The sequence below is a fragment of the Hyperolius riggenbachi genome, chromosome 2 (assembly GCF_040937935.1).
Source record: "Hyperolius riggenbachi isolate aHypRig1 chromosome 2, aHypRig1.pri, whole genome shotgun sequence".
NCBI lineage: Eukaryota > Metazoa > Chordata > Amphibia > Anura > Hyperoliidae > Hyperolius > Hyperolius riggenbachi.
The window spans coordinates 559,785,022-559,809,628 of NC_090647.1; the positions used below are offsets into that span (position 1 = coordinate 559,785,022).

At 46.8% G+C, this 24,607-nt stretch overlaps 2 protein-coding genes across 2 annotated transcripts in view; both read left to right on the forward strand.

Moving 5' to 3' along the window:
• The first annotated feature begins 334 nt into the window (after positions 1-334).
• On the forward strand, positions 335-10,765 carry LOC137545150 (stefin-C-like). The gene is made up of 3 exons (XM_068266260.1): positions 335-488; positions 4,808-4,909; positions 10,336-10,765. The coding sequence occupies exons 1-3, from the start codon at positions 393-395 to the stop codon at positions 10,540-10,542; spliced, it is 405 nt and encodes a 134-aa protein (XP_068122361.1). The 5' UTR covers positions 335-392; the 3' UTR covers positions 10,543-10,765.
• Positions 10,766-22,789: 12,024 nt separating this feature from the next.
• LOC137545152 (stefin-C-like) overlaps positions 22,790-24,607 on the forward strand; it is a 35,357-nt gene continuing 33,539 nt past the window's right edge. The window contains exon 1 of the mRNA XM_068266265.1: positions 22,790-22,944. Coding sequence (XP_068122366.1) covers positions 22,849-22,944 — 96 coding nt within the window. The 5' untranslated portion in view covers positions 22,790-22,848. The remainder of the gene's footprint in view (positions 22,945-24,607) is intronic.

Below are 24,607 nucleotides of genomic sequence, written 5' to 3' on the forward strand. Positions count from 1 at the left end.
GCTCAGCAAGCAGTTACCAGGCAGCAGTGAGCCGTTATCAGGCAGCAGTGAGCCGTTATCAGGCAGCAGTGAGCCGTTATCAGGCAGCAGTGAGCAGTTATCAGGCAGCAACAAGCAGTTATCAGGCAGCAGTGAGCCGTTGTTAGAGTTTGAGAGGCATTTCACTGCCTATCAACCGTCCCTGGAAAAGAGGCCTCAAACATATTCAAACTTCATAAATTTGCATAAAAAGTTTGCATCAACTTGGAACTATTTGCATTGTATTGACCTTCCTAATCTCTAGTTGTTGGTCCCCCACCCCTCCTTCCAGCTGGTAATGGTACAGCCCGCACATATATAAGCACTTGCTCTGGTTACCTGCAGTCATTCAGTCAGTTGCTGCACAATAGAAGATGTGTGACCAGAAGCCCCAAGTTCAGCAGCCTTTGGATGGAGGATTTGGGGAAGTGCAGCAGGTAGATGAGAAGATCCAGGCTCTCTGTGATGCAGTAAGTGGCAGTGATATTCTTATAGGGAGATTGTAAAGCTCATATATCAGTTAGAGGAGCCTTCTCTGAAGGCTGTAATATGAAAGCAAGTTTTTATTTGTTGATATAAATTTTACAAATCTAATCTAAAGGCTTACCACTGTTTCTTTACTTTGGCACAGTAAGTAGTAAAGATCTGACCAGTCTGGTTTGGACTAGTCTATCACCTCATGGAGACCTTGCAAGAATTACTTTAATTTCAAAAATGCTCCTTGGTTGACAGGCACAACCCAACTGCCGCCACATTGAGCTCTAGTCACAATCACACATGTGGTAAGAGACTTTTGACTGCTATATTCTCTAGTGATAACTTCTGTTTTTTTTGTCGTTTGTTTTTCTCCTTTACACACGAAAAATGCTAAGACCAGCAAACCTAGTGCTCCAGACTCCACTTAAAGGGATCTGAGATGAGAAACTATAACAAATTGCTTGTCTTATCTAAAGTTTGGATTGTTTACACAGCAAATCTAGCTACAAACAGATTCAACAGTTTTTGATTATTTGTTCCTGTGATACAATGAAAGCAGCTATGTGTGTCACATTACACACAGGCAAGCTGATAGCATCTGCAGCCCTCAGCTCCATCCCCTCTCCTCCCTCCTCCCCTCTGCCCCTGAAATCTCAGTCTAATAACCTCCTCCTCCTGCCCAGACTGAGGTCCCATAAGCCCTTGCTACAGCAAGTGCAATTCTGCATGTGGAAAATTATTGTGAATAGAGCCCAATGGTGTGCAAGTGCCTGATTGTAATCTGCTACTTATGATTATACAAAATGTTGTGTAAATTTCTTTTCTTGCAATTACAGCCATATGTGATTAGTTTGGACATGCGATTGAAGTGACCTATCTGAAATCTTGCACAATTTCATGCTGACTCTAGGGGGTTATAGCAAAGCCCATATGCATGCTATCACCAAAACTGCTACGTATGCTAAGGGTATTATTGGGAAAGTAAATGGGGTGTTTCTCCCCCCCCAATATTCCCCTTAACATAGCAATTTTGGTGATAACATATGGTGGCATTGCTGTTAACTGCTAAAAAGTTGATGCAAAATTACAGCTGGATTTAATTTCCATGTGAAATATTCCCAAAACGTTGCATTACAATTTCTTGTAATTGTGAATTGGGATGCAAAATTACAATTATGACACTAGTAAAGAATGAATAGTATGAGGGATATGGACTTATATTTGTGCTCTTTGGGGGCTTAATGTAACATAAGGTGAAAACAGATGAAGAAGCTTTGCCTCATGCCCATGTGTAGGTAGGCTCTCGTACTACATGGCAGTGGTAAGATGGGCCAATCACAATTGGATGTGTACCTGGCTTAACCACTTGATGACCCACCCTTTACCCCCCCCCCCCTTAAGGACCAGTGCTGATTTTTGTGATCTGTGCTGGGTGGGCTCTGCAGCCCCCAGCACAGATCAGCTGGCATGCAGAGCGATCATATCGCCCCCTTTTTCCCCCCTATGGGGATGATGTGCAGGGGGGCTCTGATCGCTCCTGCTGGTGGCATGTTGTGGGGGGGGGGGCACCTCAAAGCCCCCCTCTGCGGCGACATTCCCCCCTCCCTCCCGGTGATCGGGGCTGCACAGGACGCTATCTGTCCTGTGCAGCCTGTGACAGGATGTCCTCTGTCACATGGCGGCGATCCCCGGCCGCTGATTGGCCGGGGATCGCCGATCTGCCTTACGGCGCCGTACAATGTAAACAAAGGAGACAAATGTCTCCTGCATTTACATTTAGTCTGCGAGCCGCGATCAGCGGCTCGCAGGCTATTCACGGAGACATGCTCCGTGATCTAACAGGAAACGGCCGCTCGCACGAGCGGCCTTTCCTGATATTAGGGAGGCACCTGGCGACGCAAATGTGCGTCGCTGGTCCTCCAGCTACCACTTTGCCACCGCACGGTATGAGTGTGCGGTCGGCAAGTGGTTAAAGGACAACTGTAGTGAGAGCTATATGGAGGCTGCCATATTTATTTTTCTCTTAAATACCAGTTGCCCGGCAGCCCTGTTGGTCTATTTGGCTGCAGTAGTGTTTGAATAACACAAGAAATAAACATGCAGCTAATAAACATGCAGCTAATCTTGTCAGATTTGACAATGTCAAACACCTGATCTGCTGCATGCTTGTTCAGGGGCTATGGCTTCTAGTATTAGAGGCGGAGGATCAGCCAGGTAACTGGCATTGCTTAAAAGGAAATAAATATGGCAGCCTCTATACCCCTCTCGCTACAGTTGTCCTTTAAGGGCTGGGTTGGGGTTAATGGGAACCAGTGCTTGTCAATGACATGCACATAATACTCTGTCCCAGGTTCTCAACGTGTGGTACGCATACCCCAGGGGGTACTTCTGATGGTTCCAGGGGGTACTCTGTTTTCATATACTTAACCAAGAATAACAACTTTAGAGTCTTAGAAAATGATAAATCTTATTTAAACACCAAATTAGTATTTTAGCTGATTAAAAGCAATAGTAAATGCTTGGAAATAGTTTAGAACCAATTATCATGTACTACAATGAAATATATTTGTCAAGGGGTACTTGTGATAATGTTTACTATGCCAGGGGGTACTTGGAGAGTACAGGGTTTTAAAATGGGTACATATACCAATAAAATGTTGAAACACTGCTCTATGTAGTCTATGCAGCTTGCAGGCTCAATAGAGTGAAGCTAAGGTGACTCTACTGGTCCATTTAGCTGCAGCAACTCAGCAGTAGGAGTGATCAGTCACATGCACAACATTCTGACTTGAAGCTTAATTTTATGAAAATGATGTAGGTTAATTGACCAATCAAATGAAACTGAGGCAGAAGTTAATCCAATGTCCACCTTAGTTTCATTTGGTCACAGCATAATTTATATTATCCTGCCTCCACTCAGAATTGCCATGGTAACAGCCCTGTCAGAAGGCTGCAGGTTGATTCCTGCTTGGCAGAGCGGTGGTACAAGTGCAGCTAAATGGCTTCTTCAGTCACTACTTTAGGTCCTCTTCCTTAAAGGGAAACTAAACTGAGAAGGATGTGTGTTTTTTTTTTTTTTGTTTTTTTTTATATATTCCAGTTACCTGACTCTCCTGCTGATCCTGTCTCCAATACTTTAGCCCCTCAAAGAGTATGCAGATCCGTAGCTATGACTGAAGTCAGACTGGATGAGCTGCATGCCTGTTTCTGATTCAGCCAATACTGCAGCCAAATAGAGCAGCAGGACTGCCAGGGAACTGGTATAGTTTAAAAAGAAACCTCCCCATCCCTCTCAATTCTCAATTAAGGTTCCCTCTAATGAAAAGCTAACAGGTCACTCTTGTAATGTGAGACACAATACGAGCATGGAGTACTCACAGCCAATGTGTCAAGTGATATTTGAGATTTCATCCACAAAAGCTGGTTCTCTGAAAGACGTTTGCAAACATTCTTGGCTCCTGTCAGGGTTGGAACCCACTAGAGCGTATTTGTGAGTGTTTAGGGAGCGATTCAAAACACTAGCGATTTCCCTAAACACTCGGCTAATGCTAAAGGATACCTGAGGTGACATGAGATAGACATGTGTATGTTCAGTGCCTCGCACACAACTAGGCTGCGTTCCCCTTTTCTTTTCTCTGCCTGGAAGAGGTAAATATCGTATCTTTTAATGGATGGGCCAAATTCCACTGGAGCGATTGCAAACGCAGGACATTCAGCATTTTTAGCATTAACGTTTCTGCAAAGTATATAAACAATGGCCTAATTGCTCGTCAAACTACAGAGCGATTTTGCTAGTTTTGAAGTTATTGCACACTGTAAAAAATTAACTAAAAGGACCAATCACTTAAAAATGCTAATCACTACACACTTGCTGGCAAAATGCTTACTCTTTAAAATCGCTATAAAATCGCTTACAAAATGATAACCGTTGCAATTACCAATTTGTAGTGGGTTCCAGGCCTCACTTTGAGGGACTCTTTAGGAACCCTGTCCCTCTTTCTCCCTCATGTGTCCCTCTTTTAGGACTGATATACAGATCTATGTAAAATGTGTTTTCTACTGAAGTGTTTAATTGACTCAACTTTATTCCATCCTTAAGGTGGCCACACAATAACTTTTTTTTTTTTTATTTGTAAAATTGAGAATTGCAATCAATTTCTGACATTACAAACATCTGACCAATGTACCACACCGATGTTCAATGCCCCCCATTATGATCAAACTGATTGAAAACTCTTAGACTTGCTAGTGTGAACTTGAGGGTAGTTGGAATTACATGCTGTGTAATCTTATATCTCCCTCCCCTCTGCAGGTGAAGCCGCAGTTCTTGGAGCAGTCTGGAGTGAACACCACCATGTTTGTGGCCAAATCGTACAGGCAACAGGTTGTGGCCGGCATGAACTACCTCATCAAGGTAACTTGTGCACATGTGGATGCTGGGGGGTCTTGGCACAAGAAGTTTATAGTATTAGTAACCTTACCTTGCTGAGATTTAGTAATAGAAGGCTTGCAACACGCATTAATCCTACTGACTTCATCTAACACTTTACAGGGCCGGTTCTAGACTTTTTGCTGCCTGAGGCAAACTTGTGAGGGTGCCCCATCCCCTCCCCAATTTGAAATTATTGCACAGCAGCACCAGACAATTTACTCTGCTTCATTTAATGCTCTCACATGACATGCTGCAGCCCAACACAATAGCACGCTGGCTGTGGGTGACAAACTGCTCACCCTCAGCTACTCCATTCCTCCTCAGTCAGGACAGCAGTGCCACCTCCTCCCTTCTGCTGTGCAAGTCAAATGAAACCCTGTTCCCCTTCTGCCTCCCTCCTAACTCACTGCCAGACTTCTCACACAGCACAACAAGCTGCTTTTCCCCAATGACCACTCCACCTAGCTCTCCTCTTGCGTCTCCTCCTCCTCTGCATGTTGGTGTAAACACAGCACAAAAATGCTGCCCCGTAAGCTCTGCGCCTGATGCAAATGTTTCACGTTGCTTGGCGAGAACCAGCCCTGACATTATGCGTCTTGCTCCTGCATTCTTGGTTACCTAGAAGTTGTCTACTTGCTGACTTCTGGCACTCCCTGATTGCAGAGCCGGGACAAGGTGTTCCAGCACCCAAGGCTGAGATACCAAAGTGCGCCCCTCTATCCCTCCCACCCCAGCTGCCACACACTGATTGCTATTAGACTAAGAGGCACCTCCCCATCCCTCCCAGCCATCACACACTGATTACTATTAGACTAAGAGGCACCCCAGGGCCCCAACACCTTAAAGCACGTGTCGAACTCCAGGGCTGGAGGGCCAGATCCATGCCAGTGTTCATGATGGACTGAGAAAGAGAGGAATGTGTTATACCTGATGGACCGCACCTTTCCTGATTCAGAACCATCAATTAATTTGAGCTGTCAAAAATGTTAGGACCTTGGCCCTCATAGGACCGGTTTGACATCCCTGCCTTAAAGGGATTGTCCAACAAAGTTTCACTACCTGGGGCTTCTACCAGCCCCATGCAGCCATCCTGTGCCCTCGTAGTCCCTCACTGCTGCTCCAGTCCCCCGCTGGCAGCTAGTTCTGCTTCTACCAGCCCCATGCAGCCATCCTGTGCCCTCGTAGTCCCTCACTGCTGCTCCAGTCCCCCGCTGGCAGCTAGTTCTGCTTCTACCAGCCCCATGCAGCCATCCTGTGCCCTTGTAGTCACTCACTGCTGCTCCAGTCCCCCGCTGGCAGCTAGTTCTGCTTCTACCAGCCCCATGCAGCCATCCTGTGCCCTCGTAGTCACTCACTGCTGCTCCAGTCCCCTGCCGCCAGCTAGTTCTGCTCCTACCAGCCCCATGCAGCCATCCTGTGCCCTCGTAGTCACTCACTGCTGCTCCAGTCCCCTGCCACCAGCTAGTTCTGCTTCTACCAGCCCCATGCAGCCATCCTGTGCCCTCGTAGTCACTCACTGCTGCTCCAGTCCCCCGCCGCCAGCTAGTTCTGCTTCTACCAGCCCCATGCAGCCATCCTGTGCCCTCGTAGTCACTCACTGCTGCTCCAGTCCCCCGCTGACAGCTAGTTCTGCTTCTACCAGCCCCATGCAGCCATCCTGTGCCTTCGTAGTCCCTCACTGCTGCTCCGGCGGTCCCCCTCTGTCAGCTAGATTTGTTTTTGCTGACCGGGGGGGGGGGGCGCGTTGGCAGGCTGCATTGCGACCATTTTTATGCATTCCAGCTGGTGCAGGAACATTACGCATACAATTTTTTTCATGTTAGCGGTGCAACACTAATATTTTAGCATTGCCCCACAAATGTATTAGCGTTGCACCGCTAATGTGAAAAAAATGTATGCGTTCCCACACTAGCAGGAATGCATACAAATGTACACAATGCGGCCTGGCAAAAATGAAACTAGCTGGCGGCGGGGGACTGGAGCAGCAGTGAGTGACTAGGAGGGCACCGGATGGCTGCAGGGGCTGGTAGAAGCCCCTCCTTTTTTTTTTTTTTTTGTTTTTTTTTTTTTTTGTTTCCCGGACGTCCCTTTAATCTCTATTTGGCTTGCAGTCACTATGTATCCCCTTTTCTTATATCTCTCTCTGCTTCAAACACAATAGGGGGATGATGGCTAAGTGAGTTGTGTGCCCCCTCCTACACTGAGGGCTCTCTCGCCTCTGCCCGGCCCTGCCTGATTGTAATCTAAGCATCCCAGTGTGCCATAGCAACAGTTGAATTGCAGGCTATGGTTTGGAGGGAGCACTGAAGAGACAGTAGCTTGTATGGTTGAGCCAGCATAAAGTCCATGGGGGGGGAACAGTTTTCAATCCACAACTTGCATCGTTCTACCTGGCTGAACAGTGTGGGCATATTACTACAACCTATCTGGATATCGGTAATATTTACCAATGTTTTTGCTATGCCCTACTACAAGTGTACATTTTTGTTCTACAATAGTTTGCCATTTTATTAGATGAAGCAATAAAAATATTATAACATTTCAGCTATACCCCACAACCTTCTTCTGGTGCCCTTATTTAATGCATGGTGTATAGAGCTGCCTGTGGTTGAAAGTGAAGTTCTGAAGCCTTAAGTATGTCCAAAGCTTTAGTTTAGGCTCATTTAAAGCAACCCAGAGACGAATAAAAAAAAAGCAGCTTTAAACTTACCCGGGTATTCCTCCAGCCCCATAATCACGAATGCGTCCCTTGCTGTCCTCACAGAATCCTCCATGCAGCTGCAATCAAACCCCAGACTGTCTGACATCGCCAGGGCTTTCTGCGCTTGCTGCAGTTGAACGGGACATTGTAGGACGGCGAGGGACACTGCCATGCTTATGGGGCTGGAGGAAGCCCTGAGCAAGTGTGGAAAAAAAAGCTTTATTCATCTCTAGGTCACTAACTTGAATCAAAGATCAGGAAAAGCATTGCTTGTAGTGTTCTGCCAACCAGTCAATGGAACAAATTAAAAATCTTGCAGCATTTACATTGACACTCAGTTGCGCTATGCATGGCTCTGCTTCTGAGCGGCAGGAGATTTGGGCACATGAGGCAAGCAGACAAAAAATGGCACCGCCATTGACTCATGTTAAATATTTAATGGGTGCTTGATAGGAAATTTGGGCACCCAGTGAATAACATTTTCAATGGGTGCTGGTGAATAACATTTACAAACATAATTATAGTTTCTATGTAAAGTTCCATACTACAATATTTAGTAGAAAATACAAAAATGCCTCAACTCAATATAAATTTTTATTTTTGATAATTTGAGTTTTAGGGTTAGGCACCATCAGGGGGGTTTAAGGGTTAGGGATAGGTACAGGGAGGGTTCTGTGAGTAGGGTTAGGTATAGTTGTAGTAAAATGCTAGTAAAGCTGCTACAGTTATAACTCTGTAACAAGCTACTTATATTTTTTCCTTGGTTTAAACAATCCTTTAAGATTTTATTACATGAAGAAATGATAAAAGGTTATACACAATACATTATTTTCAGTGTTCTAAACTATATTTTTGATTTTTATCACAACTGATAAAATATGGTTGACAAAATCCTTAAATTTCAGATACACCACATGCCCTTTTCCAGGTTTTTTATGTACGCTTGCTGCTCATCAGATTATGCATACAAGTTGCTGGCCTGGTGGGGGGGGGGGGGGGGGGGTCAACTTGCTGATGTGCTCCTGGTCACACCCATGCTGCTTCCTCCCAGGTATCAAGTGTGGGAATGTGGAGCAAATCAGCTATAGGGGTGACATACATCACAAGAATTTACAATTTTTAATCTAGCAAACCTATGAGGGTCCAAAGAAATGTATACTTCCTCTGACCTTGACGCTCCCTCGTTGTCCTCAGTTGCCACCAGTATCCTTTGCAAATTGCCCCTGAAAGTTGTCCGGTACATGCTGTGTGGCTGCACACGCCCCTGTCTCATGTTCTGTGCTGAATGCCCCGGCCATGGGAGCATGCCTGGCTGGACTACACTGACTTACTGAAGCCAGTTGTGGACAAACCAGGCAGCGACTGAGGACAAGGAAGCTATCAGGTCAACGTGGGCAGGAGGAAGCACCAGGGATGTATCAACTTTTCCTCTGGTACATTTTTTTTTTTTTTTAATCCCCCCCCCCCCCCCCCCAAAAAAAAAAGGCTAAAGTGAGAGAAAGTCTGAATGCTTGTTACAGGTGTGACTCAAACACAACCAGAGCAGGACAAGGTCCTCCAGCACCCAAGGCTGAGACCCTAAAATGCACCCCCATCCCTCCGTCACACACTGATTGCTATTTGCCTAAGAGGCCCCCAATACCTTAATCTCTAGTTATCTGGCTTGCAGTCACTGCCATGTATCCCCTTTTCTTATTTCTCTCAGCTTTAAACACAATAGGGGAATGATAGCCGAGTGAGCTGTGCACCCCCTCCTACACTGCGCCCTGAGGCTGGAGCCTCTATCGCCTCTGCCCGGCCCTGTGCCCCCTACTACACTGAGCCTGGAGCCTCTCTCTGCCTCGGCCCCGCCTCACGCCCCCTCCTACACTGCACCCTGAGGCTGGAGCCTCTCTCGCCTCAGCCCCGCCCCCTCCTACACTGCGCCCTGAGGCTGGAGCCTCTCTCGCCTCTGCCTCGGCCCGCCCCTGAACACAACTATAAAACCGAAAGCTTAGCAGGACTGCCAGGCAACTGGCCTTAATTATAATGGAATGAAGCTGACTGTGCTCCCCTCACTTCACTTACAAATAAAAATTTTAAACCAGGAAATCACAATTCAGCAGTGTATGTGTATCAAACACAGGAAAGTTTGCATTCTTTGTGGTGGAATTGCATCAATGCAACTTTCCATCAGTCCAATCTAGCCTTTTGGTTGAAATGTTTCTACACCAACTTCAGCTAGATGGAATGATTGACTCGGAAGGGCAATCAGGCTGCAATATCTAGTGGTGTATGGGCACCTTTACAGATGAGAGCTTATTTCATATCAGGCCTGGGAGAACTATATTAGAAGTTCTGATTTCTGCAGACTGGGAAGAGAAGTCACATTTCTAAAGACTTTGGCCTCAATTCACTAAGATCATGCTAGAGATAAGGCAAGAGAGAACTTACCTCCACACGTGAGTATCTTACCTCTTCATTCCTTAAGTTACCTTCTCTGTAGTTTACCTCCTCTGTAGTTATTTTCACATGCAGCTAATTAACAGCCTGTCTTTAACTCTGTCTTTAAATTAACTCTCCAATCCTTAAAATAACTCCAGAGTTAACTTTAGGCTTGCCTGAGGTAAAATGTTTCCTGAATACTACATGCCTTGTCACCATGGTAACAACTCTATAAAGACAGGAGAAGTTTAGTGAATTGAGGCCTTTATCTTTGTGTTTACAGGTGCAGTATACGGATGACACTTGCGCTCACATCCTGGTGTTTGAGCCGCTGCCGGGAGAAAATAAGCCACCATCTCTCACCTCCTACCAGCTGGACAAGACTGAGGGGGATGAGCTTGTGCCTTTCAATGAGGAAGCTGGGCCTCCTGAGGGGGAGGAGCTTGTGCCTCCTAAGGGGAGGAGGCTGCGCTCCCCTGAAGGAGAATAGCTTGCGTCTTCCTGTAGAATTGCATCAGTCCTTTCCTGAGTTGCTGAATATCCATCCAGATTCACTTGACAAAACTCCTCCCCTTGCTGCACTGTGCTGCGGTTCCAAATTCCCCCACCCCTTGCTGCCCTGTGTTGGGGGATGTTATCACTGAAGGCAAGTTTGAGTCTTGGAAACATTCATTTTGTCTGTATAAACTGAAATAAATAACTTATTCTGTTCAGCTTTTTGTCTTTATATTGCAATGTGATTTTTACTTTAATAGTCTGGATAGAAAATACAAAGTATCGTGTTTTTAACTTGGTAAAACTAATTTTTGGCTAGACGTTTGACTTTCCCCCTGCAGCTCATATAGGAACATTCTTGTAAAAACATATCCAAAGTAACATGCACTGCAAATAATTTGTCCTGCAGTGTCACTTACAGTAAACATGACAGGTTTTGGACTTATCCATCTCCTTATGGGTATTTCCTTCTGTGGAGAGTATCTAGGCAAAGATGCCAGCATGCACACTGTCTTGTAGTTGGACTGAGCAACTGCTGTCCAGGAAGTGCTTTTTTTTATATCAAGTGAACCTGAAAATCCCCATGAGTAGATGGGATTAGTCAAATCCTCTCCTGTCACTCTATAAATGCCTTTTGCCCCGTGTCCCTTACAATAGTGTATTCTACTCTGGAACAAATGTACATCCTATACATATGCATACACTTATTTAAAAAAAAATTGCTGGTGGTCCTTTAAAGAAGTCTATATCTATCTTATCTAAAGTTTAGTTTACACAGCAAATCTAGCTGTGAACAGCTTCAATAGTATCTGATTTCTTCCTGTGATAAAATGAGAGCAGCCATGTTCTGTTATTACACTGGCAAGCTGCTCTGTATCTCCTCCCGTCAGCCTGTGAAAACTCCACTCCTGTCTCAGCCTCCCTCCTCCCCTCTGCCTCCAAAATCTCTGGCTGATAATACCACCTCCACCTCAGACTGAGCTCCCATGAGCAGAGCCAGATTAAGGCTAAATGGGGCCCCAAGCAAAGTAACTGATTTGGGCCCCCCCATCATGTCGTAATAGAATCAGAAGATGCAGCTGCACAGCAATATGTTGCACACACCGGGCAGCCGAGCTACTGGTTGCTATGGGCAACAGCACGCTTTCCTCTGTGGGTGCACAATGCAGGGAATAGCAGCGGCAAAATGCAGAGTGAGAGATGAATGGCTGGGACATTTGCACTCAGGGGCTGAGGCACCCCTGTGAAGAGGGCGCCAGATATCACAGCAGCAGCCCTTTCCCCCTGCATCTCCAGCCTGGCAATAGCAGAAAGCTCTGGACACCGACAAACCGGAAGCCGTTCCCTAGACAGAATTACATAACCACTCCCACCACCGAACAACCAATTTCCTCCCAAACTAGACAGCCACCATGCAGCCTCCATCCCAGTGAATACGATAGTCCAGCAGAGAAGGCAGCCGCAGTGGGGGAGAATGACAGCACCAGATGAATCACATTCACCTATTGCGATCCAAGCAATAGAGGTCCCGTCATCCGGAGCCCATCTGTCTCCTCTAGAGTGCTGCCGCTCTGTTACTACTACTATTACTACTTCCTACTTCATGTCTGATCTGAGAATCAGGAAGTTCAGAGCGAGCGGCTGCACTGTAGAAGAGACAGATGGGTTTCAGATGACGGGATCTCTATTGCTTGGATTATGGATAGGTGAGTGAGCGTTTGCCATCTGCTGCTATCATTCTTGCTGCAGCTGTGGTTCTCTGTGGGAAGGGAGGGTGGAGTGGGCAGCGGCAGAGCGCACAGTAGCAGGAGGGGGACCTAGGAGGAGAGCCTGGCTCTGAAGACAATCAGCAGCGCACGGCATCATTTGACAAGACAAATAACATTTATATCGCGCTTTTCTCCTGGTGGACTCAAAGCGCCAGAGCTGCAGCCACTAGGACGCGCCCTATAGGCAGTAGCAGTGTTAGAGAGACTTGCCTACGGTCTCCTACTGAATAGGTGCTGGCTTACTGAACAGGCAGAGCTGAGATTCGAACCCTGGTCTCCTGTGTCAGCGGCAGAGCCCTTAAAGGGACTCCAAGCAGTGCCTGTGGATATGCCTTTAAGCATACCCACAACTAATTCATTACATCCTCACACCTACCAGCATGATGTTTGTAATTATATCCCCCTGGGTTCCTTATATTTCATTGCATTGTGCTGAATCGAGCTGCCAACTTTGGAGAAAAGTCATCCTGTGGCCATGATTTCGATCGTAAAAATATCAAAAACTAAAAGGCATAGAGCAGCCGTTTATATATCATTGGAAAGAGGAGAAAGAGAGCTTTAAAATGATATGCATCTTTCCATAGTTACTGCACTGCTCACAGTCCCTTTAACTTATACCATCCAGCCACCGCTGACAGGATGGCAAGGGCTGGTTTATGTGCTAATGGGGCCCCTTTGACTCTGAATGGGGCCCCAAGCGACTGCTTTTGTTGCCTGGTCGGTAATCCGGCCCTGCCCATGAGCACTGGCTACATGGGACTCAGAATGCCTAGGCACTGTGGGTGATGGTTTTTTATGTAAATGGAATTGGGGTATTAAAACAAATTAGCTTGAGGAATGCCATATAACCTACATGTAAGGGGCACTTATGCAATGAGTAAATTTATCTCAGATCTACTCCAAGGGCTGGCTTACACTGAATCAGTTGCTGGCAAGTGGCAACTGGAAAACAATGCCCATATGAGAATTTTTTTCCATGTTTCACAATGCTGGTTGCAGCTCACACACAATTGTGGACCAAATGTATACAAGTGTCTGAAAATGCCCAGCGACTGAGCACAGAACTGATCCATTAAAGTGAACCTGGGATGAGGACTATTTGGAGGCTGCCATTTTCCTTTTAAACAATACGTTGCCTGGCAGCCCTGCTGGTCTATTTAGCTACTGAAGTCTAAACACCAGAAACCAGCATGTAGCTTTCTTGTCAGTTCTGATGTGTCAGAAAAAGCTAATCTGCTGCATGCTTGTTCAGGGGCTATGGTCAAAAGTATTAGAGGCAGAAGATCACCATGGCAGCCAGGCAACTGGTATTGATTAAAAGGAAATATGGCAGCCTCCATATACCTCACTTTGGGTTCACATTAAAACAGATCTCTTGTAAATCGGCATTGCATCATTGACACTATCGATTTGAGGTCTGATCTTGAGCATGGATGTCTCTCTGCCAGATTCCCACCCAACATGCCCAGGAGATCCCACTCTGATCAGGAGGATCTAATGCTAGACTGACACCACCAGAATCCATGAGAAATGGAAGGAACTAATGGGAGTCATATACCAAACATTTTTCTAATGCCTGGTACACACCATACAACTTCCCTTCAGATTGATGGGTTGAATAATTCCCAACAGATCTAATTTCCAATCATTCCATTAAAGTGATCAAACTGATCATACAATTTCTTTTCAGAAACAGGTCTGGTGTGCCATGCTTTAGACAATTGGCACATTGTCCAGGCTTAATCTCCCTAGCGGTATGATTACTTCCATCAGAGGCATAACAATAGGGGGTGCAGAGGTTGCAACTACATGGGGGCCCTTCAGCCAGAGGGGGCCCTCCCTCAAATGCAGTATTAGCTCTATATTGGTCCTTTCCTAGTAATCATTAATCACTTCTATCGATGCTTTGCCTAGTAGTAATTAAAAAAAAACTGTACCCCATCTTGCACCTCTAACACTGGGGTTGTCCTTGGCAGGTTTTGGTGTGCCATATCAATTGCTGTGTATACAGTGCTGGGGGGACCAAATGTAAACAGGGGCCCATAACTCCTTGGCTATGCCACTGACCTACAGATTATATCTTCTAAACAGCAATGCATTTTTTTTTTCAAAAAGCTTTTAGATCCTAAATCCTAGACCAATTTGTGAAGTGTCAGTAGCCTTACTTTCAGGAAGGAAATGGCTGCCATAAAGGCATCCCAGTGGGTAACTTCATCATACCTCCCAACTTTTTGAGATAGGAAAGAGGGACACTTAAGCCACACCCCTAACCCTGCCCCTGGCACACCCCTAGTCATGCATTGCATAAAGATTTCCTAAGAAATGTTTTATAATTCAAACCACCTAGTCCTCTCTATCTTGGCTCATCTTCCTTCATAGTAACATTTAAAAATAACTATCTCAATTTTAAGAATGGGAATAAAGTTTAGATTCAATTACATATGTTTTCAATGGAAAAATACATTTACATAGATCTGTACATCAGCCCTGGAAGAGGGACAAATAAGGAAGAAAGAGGGACAGGGTTCCCAACGGGACTGTCACTTCAAAGGAGGGACTGTTGGCAGGGCCGGTTTAAGCAACAATGGGGCCCCAGGGCAAAATAAACCAGGGGGGCCCCCCAACATATACCACGGAGCAAAAATTGGCATTAAGGGACCTTTTTTGCAGCTGGTATAGTCAGGGTGTGAAGCCCCAATCGGTCGGAGCTCCACATTCTGGCTATCCCAGCCTGCATGGGGGACAAGGGGTTAAAAAGTTTCAGGAGGGGGGGCCCCACATAATTTTTTTAAAAAAATTCCAACTCTCTAAACATAAAAAAAATTGGGAAAATAGGAAAAAAATGCCAGGGATCTTCATACAGCCATAGTGCGGCTGTATAGCAATCCCTGGCCAAAGCGCTGCGGCTGCGTATGGACCCCCTGGAAACCCTGTCAGGAAATGTATTGCGCTTTCGTTTGATGCATGTAAAATTACACTACCGTTTGCTACTAAAAGTGACATTTACCGTAATTAAAAGTATACTTTTTTCCTTCGAAACTTTAAAATCGATTTTCTCAAAAACTATAAGGTCTTTTTGAAAAATTGTTTTTTCCTCTTATTCCTAATGATCTCCTTAATATATCCTGCAAATTTAGGGTTTCTAGCATTTAAGGTGGACTTGCTATTAACCATTAAAGTCGGCAGGTTTTTAAATGTGTGTTGTTTTTTTCTTTGAAACTTTAAAATCGATTTTCTCAAGAACTATAAGGCTGATTTGAAATTTTTTCCCTCTTGTAACCACTGGGGGTCCCTACAAGCTCTGGGGCCCTGGGGCAGCTGCCTCCTTTGCCTTAATGGTAGCGCCGGCCCTGATTGTTGGGAAGCTATGCAGGAGAACAGCTGGCTTTCCTGGTGAAAATGAGTTGATTTATACCATCTATGTGGGGAGATTACATGATGGCCTATGACACAGCAGCAATATTCCAGAGTTAATGTGATTATACTGTGCTGCTGAACGATTGTACTGGTGACAGGATCAATGTAGCTGATACAATGTCAGCATTTTCCTCTAGCAATGAAGCAACATCACATCCTCTGCTGCAGGGGCGTAACTAGAAATCACTGGGCCCCCCTGAGAAACTTTGGATGGGGCCCCCTCCCCTACATCACTTTCTGCTCAGGTAAACTGAGTGCCAGTTATTCAATTGGCTAGCGCACACTTGAATGTCTTTTCCCACGTAGATAAAAACAGACAGCAAGCACTGCAGGCATTCTCTCTATCATTTACATTAGCATCTGTGATAAAACGTGCATGTTTTCACACATACAGACACACATGGTGTGCAGAAAACACATACAGAAAACAAACAGACTAGAGTGCGCCCAGCCTCAGCTTATTACACTCACTCTATCAATCTCTGATGGAGCAGATTTGGCTCTGCAGACTCCCCCAGCATCACTACAGTACAGAGATTGAAAAGGGGCTGGGGCAGGGCCATGTACACAAGACCCTGCTGCACACTCAATGGGGACTGTATACAAATCTTTGTATGATTTGTTATCAGTGGCTGAGCAGTGGCAGTCATTAAAACAATTGTGCAGATAACAAAGTTGTTTTTTTTTTTTTTTCCCCTCTCCGTGCCCTTAGCTGTCAGTCTCTCAGGACAATGAAAAGAAACTTCTCCACCCACAAGGCCCCCTGCAGATTCTGGGCCCCCCTGCAGCTGCATCCCTTGCAGGGTCTATTGTTACGCCCCTGCTCTGCTGGCAAAGCCGTAGACCAGTATTGGCTAACCTTGGCACTCCAGCTGTGGTGGAACTACAAGTCCCATGAGGCATTGCAATACTGACAGCTTGGGGAGAGAGAGGCATGATGGGATTTGTAGCTTTGTCACAGCTGGAGTGCCAAGGTTAGCCATCACTGCCATAGACCATAATATCAATGTATTTGGATCATTTGTGACTTGGAGACACAGACCTTACAGCACAGTTGCCGGAGGGAAGATGATCATGATAGGAGATAGCAGTCCTCTGTAACATGAGCCTGTGCCCAGCTTCTGCCTGTGCCTTATCTTCCAGCAGGTCTCTGCAGCCAGTGTCCATCCTCTCCTCTGGAGATTGTGCAGACAGGGGGGGGAGGAAGGTCAGAGGGCACGGCTGCTGGAGCGTGACAGTCAGGCAGAGGACCCACATCACATTAGTTAGGAGCAGACAGACAAGGAGGAGAGAACAGGAGATGTGTGGGGAAGCAGGCATCACGTTTGCAAAGAGCAGACAGGGCCGGCCCGCTCATGAGGCAGCGTGAAACTTTTGCCTCAGGCGGCAAACTTCTAGGGGCGGCACCCGCCCGTCCGTGGGGCCGGCCGCCGAGCCGGAGGGGTAGCGGGCAGGACGGGGGTATTGGGCCTAGCGGTGGGGAGGGGGGTCGGAACCCCCGCTCCCTCGTCTGGGTCCGCCGATCTGCGCTCCCCTCCAGCTGTAAATAGTTAGGAAGCAGCCGATAGTAAGAGGCACGGGCGGGGAGGACTCACCTTTTCCGCGTTCCAGCGTGCGCTCCACTGACGTCACTTCCTGACACGCTGTCCACTTACAATACAGTGGGCGGCGTTGCAGGAAGTGACGTCAGTGGAGCGCACACGCTGGAACGCGCAAAGAGGTGATTCCTCCCCGCCCGTGCCTCTTACTATCGACTGCTTCCTAACTATTTACAGCTGGAGGGGAGCGCAGATCAGGGGACCCAGGCGAGGGAAGGTGGGTCCGACCCCCATCCTGCCTGCTACCTAGTGCTGGGCCGAAATTACGCATTAGCGTAATTATGCATCGTAATTCACTACAAATGCACCGTAAGCGTTACGTGTAAGGTTACGGTATTACACGTAATTAATTACGCGTAGACCGTAAGTTACGTTATTACGCGTAACAAATTACGCGTAAGACCGTAAACTCCTATTGAAATTACAGTCTGCCGTAATCGCGTAATATTACACTCCCGTATAATATAAAAAAGCCGCCGACTTTAAAGGTTAATAGCAAAGCCCCCTTAAATGCTAAGAGCCTCAAATTTGGAGAATATATTAAGGAGATCAGAAGGAATAAGAGGAAAAATTTTTTTTTCAAAAAGACCTTATAGTTTTTCATAAAATCGATTTTAAAGTTTTAAAGGAAAAATTTATACATTTAAAAACCCGCGGTTTATAGCAAAGCCTGCTTAAAATTTAGGAACACCAAATTCCCAGGGTATATTAAGGGGATCAGTGGGAATAAGAGGAAAAAAAATTTCAAAAAGACCTTATAGTTTTTGAGAAAATCGATTTTTAAGTTTCAAGGGGAAAAATGTCTTTTAAAAAGTTCGGAAAATGTTTTTTTTGCACAGGTAACAATAGTGTATTATTTTCATAGATTCCCCCAAGTGGGAAGAGTTTTACTTACTTCGTTCTGAGTGTGGGAAATATAAAAAAAAACGACGTGGGGTCCCCCCTCCCAGACCTCTTTAACCCCTTGTCCCCCATGCAGGCTGGTATAGCCAGAATGCGGAACACCGGCCGCGTGGGGCTCCGCACCCTGACTATACCAGCCCGCATGGTCCATGGATTGGGGGGTCTTGGAAGGGGAGGGGCAGCCAAGCTTTCCCCACCCCCTCCGAGCCCTTGTCCAATCCAAGGACAAGGGGCTCTTCTCCACCTCCGATGGGCGGTGGAGGTGGAGGCCGCGATTTCCTGGGGGGGGGGGGGGGTTCATGGTGGCATCTGGGAGTCCCCTTTAAAAAGGGGTCCCCCAGATGTCCACCCCCCCTCCCAGGAGAAATGAGTATAGAGGTACTTGTACCCCTTACCCATTTCCTTTAAGAGTTAAAAGTAAATAAACACACAAACACTTAGAAAAAGTATTTTAATTGAACAAAAAACATAACCACGAAAAAAGTCCTTTAATATTCTTAATTAACCATTAATACTTACCTTTCCCTTTAAATAAATGATCCCTCGCAATAGCCTAGGAAATGTTCTATCAGTTACAATGTAACAAAGTTATTACAATGTAACAACTTTGTTACATTGTAACTACGCCGCACCCGACGTCACTCGCCGCTCAGCTGCCGCATACACTTACGCGTCCTTGCAGGACGCTAAGTCCCCACCGGCTCTCACTGTCCACCCCGCCCACATCTGTCACCCACATGTCACCCACATGCCACCATGACCCCAGATGCCACCATGAACCCCCCCCAGGAAATCGCGGCCTCCACCGCCCATCGGAGGTGAAGAGCCCCTTGTCCTTGGATTGGACAAGGGCTCGGAGGGGGAGGGGAAAGCTTGGCTGCCCTTCCCCTTCCGAGACCCCCCAATCCATGGACCATGCGGGCTGGTATAGTCAGGGTGCGGAGCCCCACGCGGCCGGTGCTCCGCATTCTGGCTATACCAGCCTGCATGGGGGACAAGAGGTTAAAGAGGTCTGGGAGGGGGGACCCCACGTCGGTTTTTTTTTATATTTCCCACACTCAGAACGAAGTAAGTAAAACTCTTCCCACTTGGGGGAATCTATGAAAATAATACACTATTGTTACCTGTGCAAAAAAACCTGACATTTTCCGAATTTAAAAGACATTTTTCCCCTGAAACTTAAAAATCGATTTTCTCAAAAACTATAAGGTCTTTTTTTAAAAAAAAATTTCCTCTTATTCCCACTGATCCCCTTAATATACCGTGGGAATTTGGTGTTCCTAAATTTTAAGCAGGCTTTGCTATTAACCGTTAAAGTCGGCGGGTTTTTAAATGTATACATTTTTACTTTGAAACTTTAAAATCGATTTTATGAAAAACTATAAGGTCTTTTTGAAAAAAAAAAAAATCCTCTTATTCCTTCTGATCTCCTTAATATATTCTCCAAATTTGAGCTCTTAGCATTTAAGGGGGCTTTGCTATTAACCCTTAAAGTTGGTGGCTACCTAACATTGATCCATGCGTCAACTTTTCCGCTTGGGTGCATGGCCTTACGCATTAATTGCTAGTAGGAATTTACGTGTAAGACCGTACTGTAACAACCTGCATTACGGTATTCTTACGCGTAATTGCGTAAGGGCAATGCGTAATTACAGACATAAAGCGTAGATAAATGTCTACGCCGTAACCGTAATGCGTAATAGCGTAAAATTACGCGTAATGATCCGTAAGCGTAGATTTTTCCATTACGACCAGCACTGCCGCTACCCCTCCGGCTCGGCGGCCCCCCACGGAGGGGGGGGCGGCAATCTTTTCTACATTTGCCTCAGGCGGCAAAAAGTCTAGGGCCGGCCCTGAGAGCAGAGCAATCACCCGGGGCTTTGTAACTGACCTCATTGCTCACGTCTGTGTAGAAAGTCCCGCGGTGACTGCTCTGCTCTATAATCATTCTGACGCTCTCCATCCTGACTTCCCTCAGCCCGGGACACAGGCAGGTAATCGCAGGAGGCGGGATCAAGCCTCCTAAAGCGGGAGAATCCCGACCAATCGTGGCGGTTGGGGAGTATGCTTCATCCAGGCACAGACCCAGATTTACCTCACAGGAGTCTATAGGCACAGATGTCCTGGGCTGGCACCCTAGACTCCACCCTCCATGAACCTACAAACGTACCTTTATTTTCAGGTGTATATAGCTTTTTTTATAGCATTTTATAATTTGCAATTTACAAATCACACTGTATTTTAAACTATGTAGCGGAGCTAATGACCCTTTCAACTTACAAGCAGTAAAAATCTTATCTGAAGAGGTGCCCGACCTCTCCCTCCCCTCCTCTCCCGGGCCGCCCTCCATGCTCCCCCCTCAGCTGTAGAGTGAGCAGGAAGCGCTGTATATAACTCACCTCCCTGCGTTCCACTCCCTGCTCTCTCGCCGCCGGTCTCCTCACTGCCTACACGCTGATACAGCCGGAAGCAGCGTGTGTATCAGCGTGTAGGCAGAGAGGAAAAGACCGGCGGCGAGAGAGCAGTGATTGGAACGCAGGCAGGTGAGTTATATACAGCGCTTCCTGCTCACTCTACAGCTGAGGGGGGAGCATGGAGGGCGGCCCGGGAGAGGAGGGGAGGGAGAGGTCGGGCTGTCCTCCCCGTGGCTCCGGCTCCCTCCTCAATTATGGGGGGCAGCTACCTATCTAACCTATACTGGGGACACCTACCTAATCTCACCTATACTTGGGGGCACCTACCTAATCTAACCTATACTGGGGGCAGTTACCTATCTAACCTATACTGGGGGGCACCTATCTTATCTAGCCTATACTGGGGGGCACCTATCTTATCTAGCCTATACTGGGGGGCAGCTACCTAATCCAACCTATACTGGGGGGCAGCTACCTAATCTAACCTATACTGGGGGGCACCTATCTAATCTAGCCTATACTGGGGGGCAGCTACCTAATCTAACCTATACTGGGGGGCAGCTACCTAATCTAACCTATACTGGGGGGCAGCTACCTAATCTAACCTATACTGGGGGGCACCTACCTATCTAACCTATACTGAGGGGCAGCTACCTATCTAACCTATACTGGGGGACAGCTACCTATCTTACCTTTTTTGTGGGCACCTACCTACCTAGCTAGCCTATACAGGTGGCAACTATACTGGCTACCTATATTGGAGGCACCTACCTAACTAACCTATACTGGGGGCACCTACCTATCTAACCTATGCTGGGGCAACTATTCTGGCTACCTATATTAGAGGCACCCAGCTAGCTAACCTGTACTGGGGCGGCTACCTATCTAATTTATACCGGGGGCGCCTGCCTATCTAACCTATTCTGGAGGCAACTATACTGGCTACCTATACTGGAGGCACCTACCTGGCTCACCTATGCCTGGCTACCTATACTGGGGTACCTATTCTTGGCTACCTATACTGGGGGGACCTATACTAAGTGCAACTGGACCTGGGTAACCTATACTGCGGGCACCCATACCTTGCTCTGGGGGGGGGGGGGTGCAATTTTTACACCCTCACCCTGGGTGCATTTTAGCCTAGAAACTGCACTGGACCACGCCCACTTTCATTGGCATGACCACGCCCTTTTTTGCCATGGCGCGCTATGCACTCCTCACAATCTTTCCCTCTTGGTGCCCAGGGGTGCCCCGGATCTCCCAGGAACCTAGAAACGCCCCTGGGCAGCACTTGACGGCGGGACAACTGAAGAAAGTTCAGGTTATTTCCTTTTTTCTTACTTATATATAAAAACTAACAATGGTACAGCTCAACAAAGAACCAAATAATTATGTCCATATGAAAGAAGATGCTAGAACACAGGGGTAGGGAACCTATGGCTCAGGAGACAGATGTGGCTCTGTGATGGCTGCATCTGGCTCACATACAAATCAATAGGGGATTGAATCTACATTGTTTAAGCAGCACAGCTTAGTGTGGCAAATAATTGTATGGCTCTCACGGAATTACATTTTAAAATATGTGGCATTTATGGCTCTCTCAGCCATATAGGTTCCTGACCCCTGAAATAGTCAATGATATTCTAATAATTACCACTGGCATGCAGGATTATGTAGCTTTTTGTATGCAAATTTATCTGCCAAAATCCGCCAAGCTAGATCGTTAGTTTTTAATGATCTAGCTCGTCCGTCGTTAGACTTAATGGTCGTTGGCTGCTTTTTTTTAAACGATCGTCGTTTGAAATGATCGGGGAACGATCGTTCCAAACGACTACAGTCGCATGTGTGTACGCACCTTTAGGCCTCTTTTCCACGAACTGTTGAGCTGTGTGCTCAGCAAGCAGTTACCAGGTAGCAGTGAGCAGTTACCAGGCAGCAGCAAGTAGTTACCAGGCAGCAGTGAGCAGTTGTGAGAGTTTGAGAGGCATTTCACTGCCTAACAATAGTTCGTGGAAAAGAGGCCTAAATTTGCATAAACAGTTTGCATCAATTTGGAACTATTTGCATCTTATTGATCTTCCTAATCTCTAGTTGTTGGTCCCCCACCCCTCCTTCCAGCTGGTAATGGTACAGCCCACACATATATAAGCACTTGCTCTGGTTACCTGCAGTCAGTCAGTCTGTTGCTGCACAATAGAAGATGTGTGACCAGGAGCCCCAAGTTCAGCAGCCTGTGATTGGAGGATTTGGGGAAGTGCAGCAGGCAGATGAGAAGATTCAGGCTCTCTGTGATGCAGTAAGTGGCAGTGATGTTCTTGTAGGGAGATTGTAAAGCTCATATATCAGCTAGAGGAGCCTCACCTGAAGGCTGTAATTAGAGTTGGGCCGAACCTCCGATTTTAGGTTCGCGAACCTTCGTGGAACGTTCGGTTCGCGTTAAAGTTCGCGAACCGCAATAGACTTCAATGGGGATGCGAACTTTGAAAAAAAAAAATAATTATGCTGGCCACAAAAGTGATGGAAAAGATGTTTCAAGGGGTCTAACACCTGGAGGGGGGCATGGCGGAGTGGGATACACGCCAAAAGTCCCCGGGAAAAATCTGGATTTGACGCAAAGCAGCGTTTTAAGGGCAGAAATCACATTGAATGCTAAATGACAGGCCTAAAGTGCTTTAAAACATCTTGCATGTGTATACATCAATCAGGTAGTGTAATTAAGGTACTGCTTCACACTGACACACCAAACTCACCGTGTAACGCACCGCAAACAGCTGTTTGTACTAGTGACGGCCGTGCTGGACTGGTGCGCACCATGGCGAGAGTGCAGGTTTTGGTGGCTTTACAGCCCATATGGTCGGTCTGGCTGATGTAGCTGAATGACAGAACAGTGACTGTCCAGCTGATCAAATTTGGTCTGACCACAATGAAGCAACGACCTTATTATCTTTTGTGTGCCCCCCGAGACACTCGTCTAGGCGCTGGTCATTGCTTCATTGTGATACGCAAGCCCCTTCACCACGGCAAGGTAATGATCACGAAGGGGAATGGGCGCATGTACATGCCTTTTCTTTTGTTGTTGCAGCTGCCCTCAGTGCAGCCAGAAAAATTAGGCAGTCATGTACACGCACCATAAAAATTATTCCAGCGGCCGCTGCTAGCAGCGGCCTAAAAAATTCAGCAATCCGCCTGGAGTCCCGGACCCTGTTGGTGGTGGCGGAGAAGGTAGTGAAGCGGCCTGCAGGCAGACATGCTGTGTGGAGGGACTGGGAGCGACTTAGTCTTTTTGGGGCAGGCCAGGCCCCCTAACAGGTATGCAGTGGCAGGATCACTGAACACAATAGGTATGCAGTGGCGTGTTCACTAAACAGGTATACAGTGGCGGGTCCACTGAACAGAACAGGTATACAGTGGCGGGTTCACAGAACAGGTATGCAGTGGCAGGATCACTGAACACAATAGGTATGCAGTGGCGTGTTCACTAAACAGGTATACAGTGGCGGGTCCACTGAACAGAACAGGTATACAGTGGCGGGTTCACAGAACCGGTATACAGTGGCGGGTCCACTGAACAGAACAGGTATACAGTGGCGGGTTCACAGAACAGGTATGCAGTGGCAGGATCACTGAACACAATAGGTATACAGTGGCGGGTCCACTGAACAGGTATACAGTGGCGGGTCCACTGAACAGAACAGGTATACAGTGGCGGGTCCACTGAACAGAACAGGTATACAGTGGCGGGTCCACTGAACAGAACAGGTATACAGTGGCGGGTCCACTGAACAGAACAGGTATACAGTGGCGGGTCCACTGAACAGAACAGGTATACAGTGGCGGGTCCACTGAACAGAACAGGTATACAGTGGCGGGTCCACTGAACAGAACAGGTATACAGTGGCGGGTCCACTGAACAGAACAGGTATACAGTGGCGGGTTCACAGAACAGGTATACAGTGGCG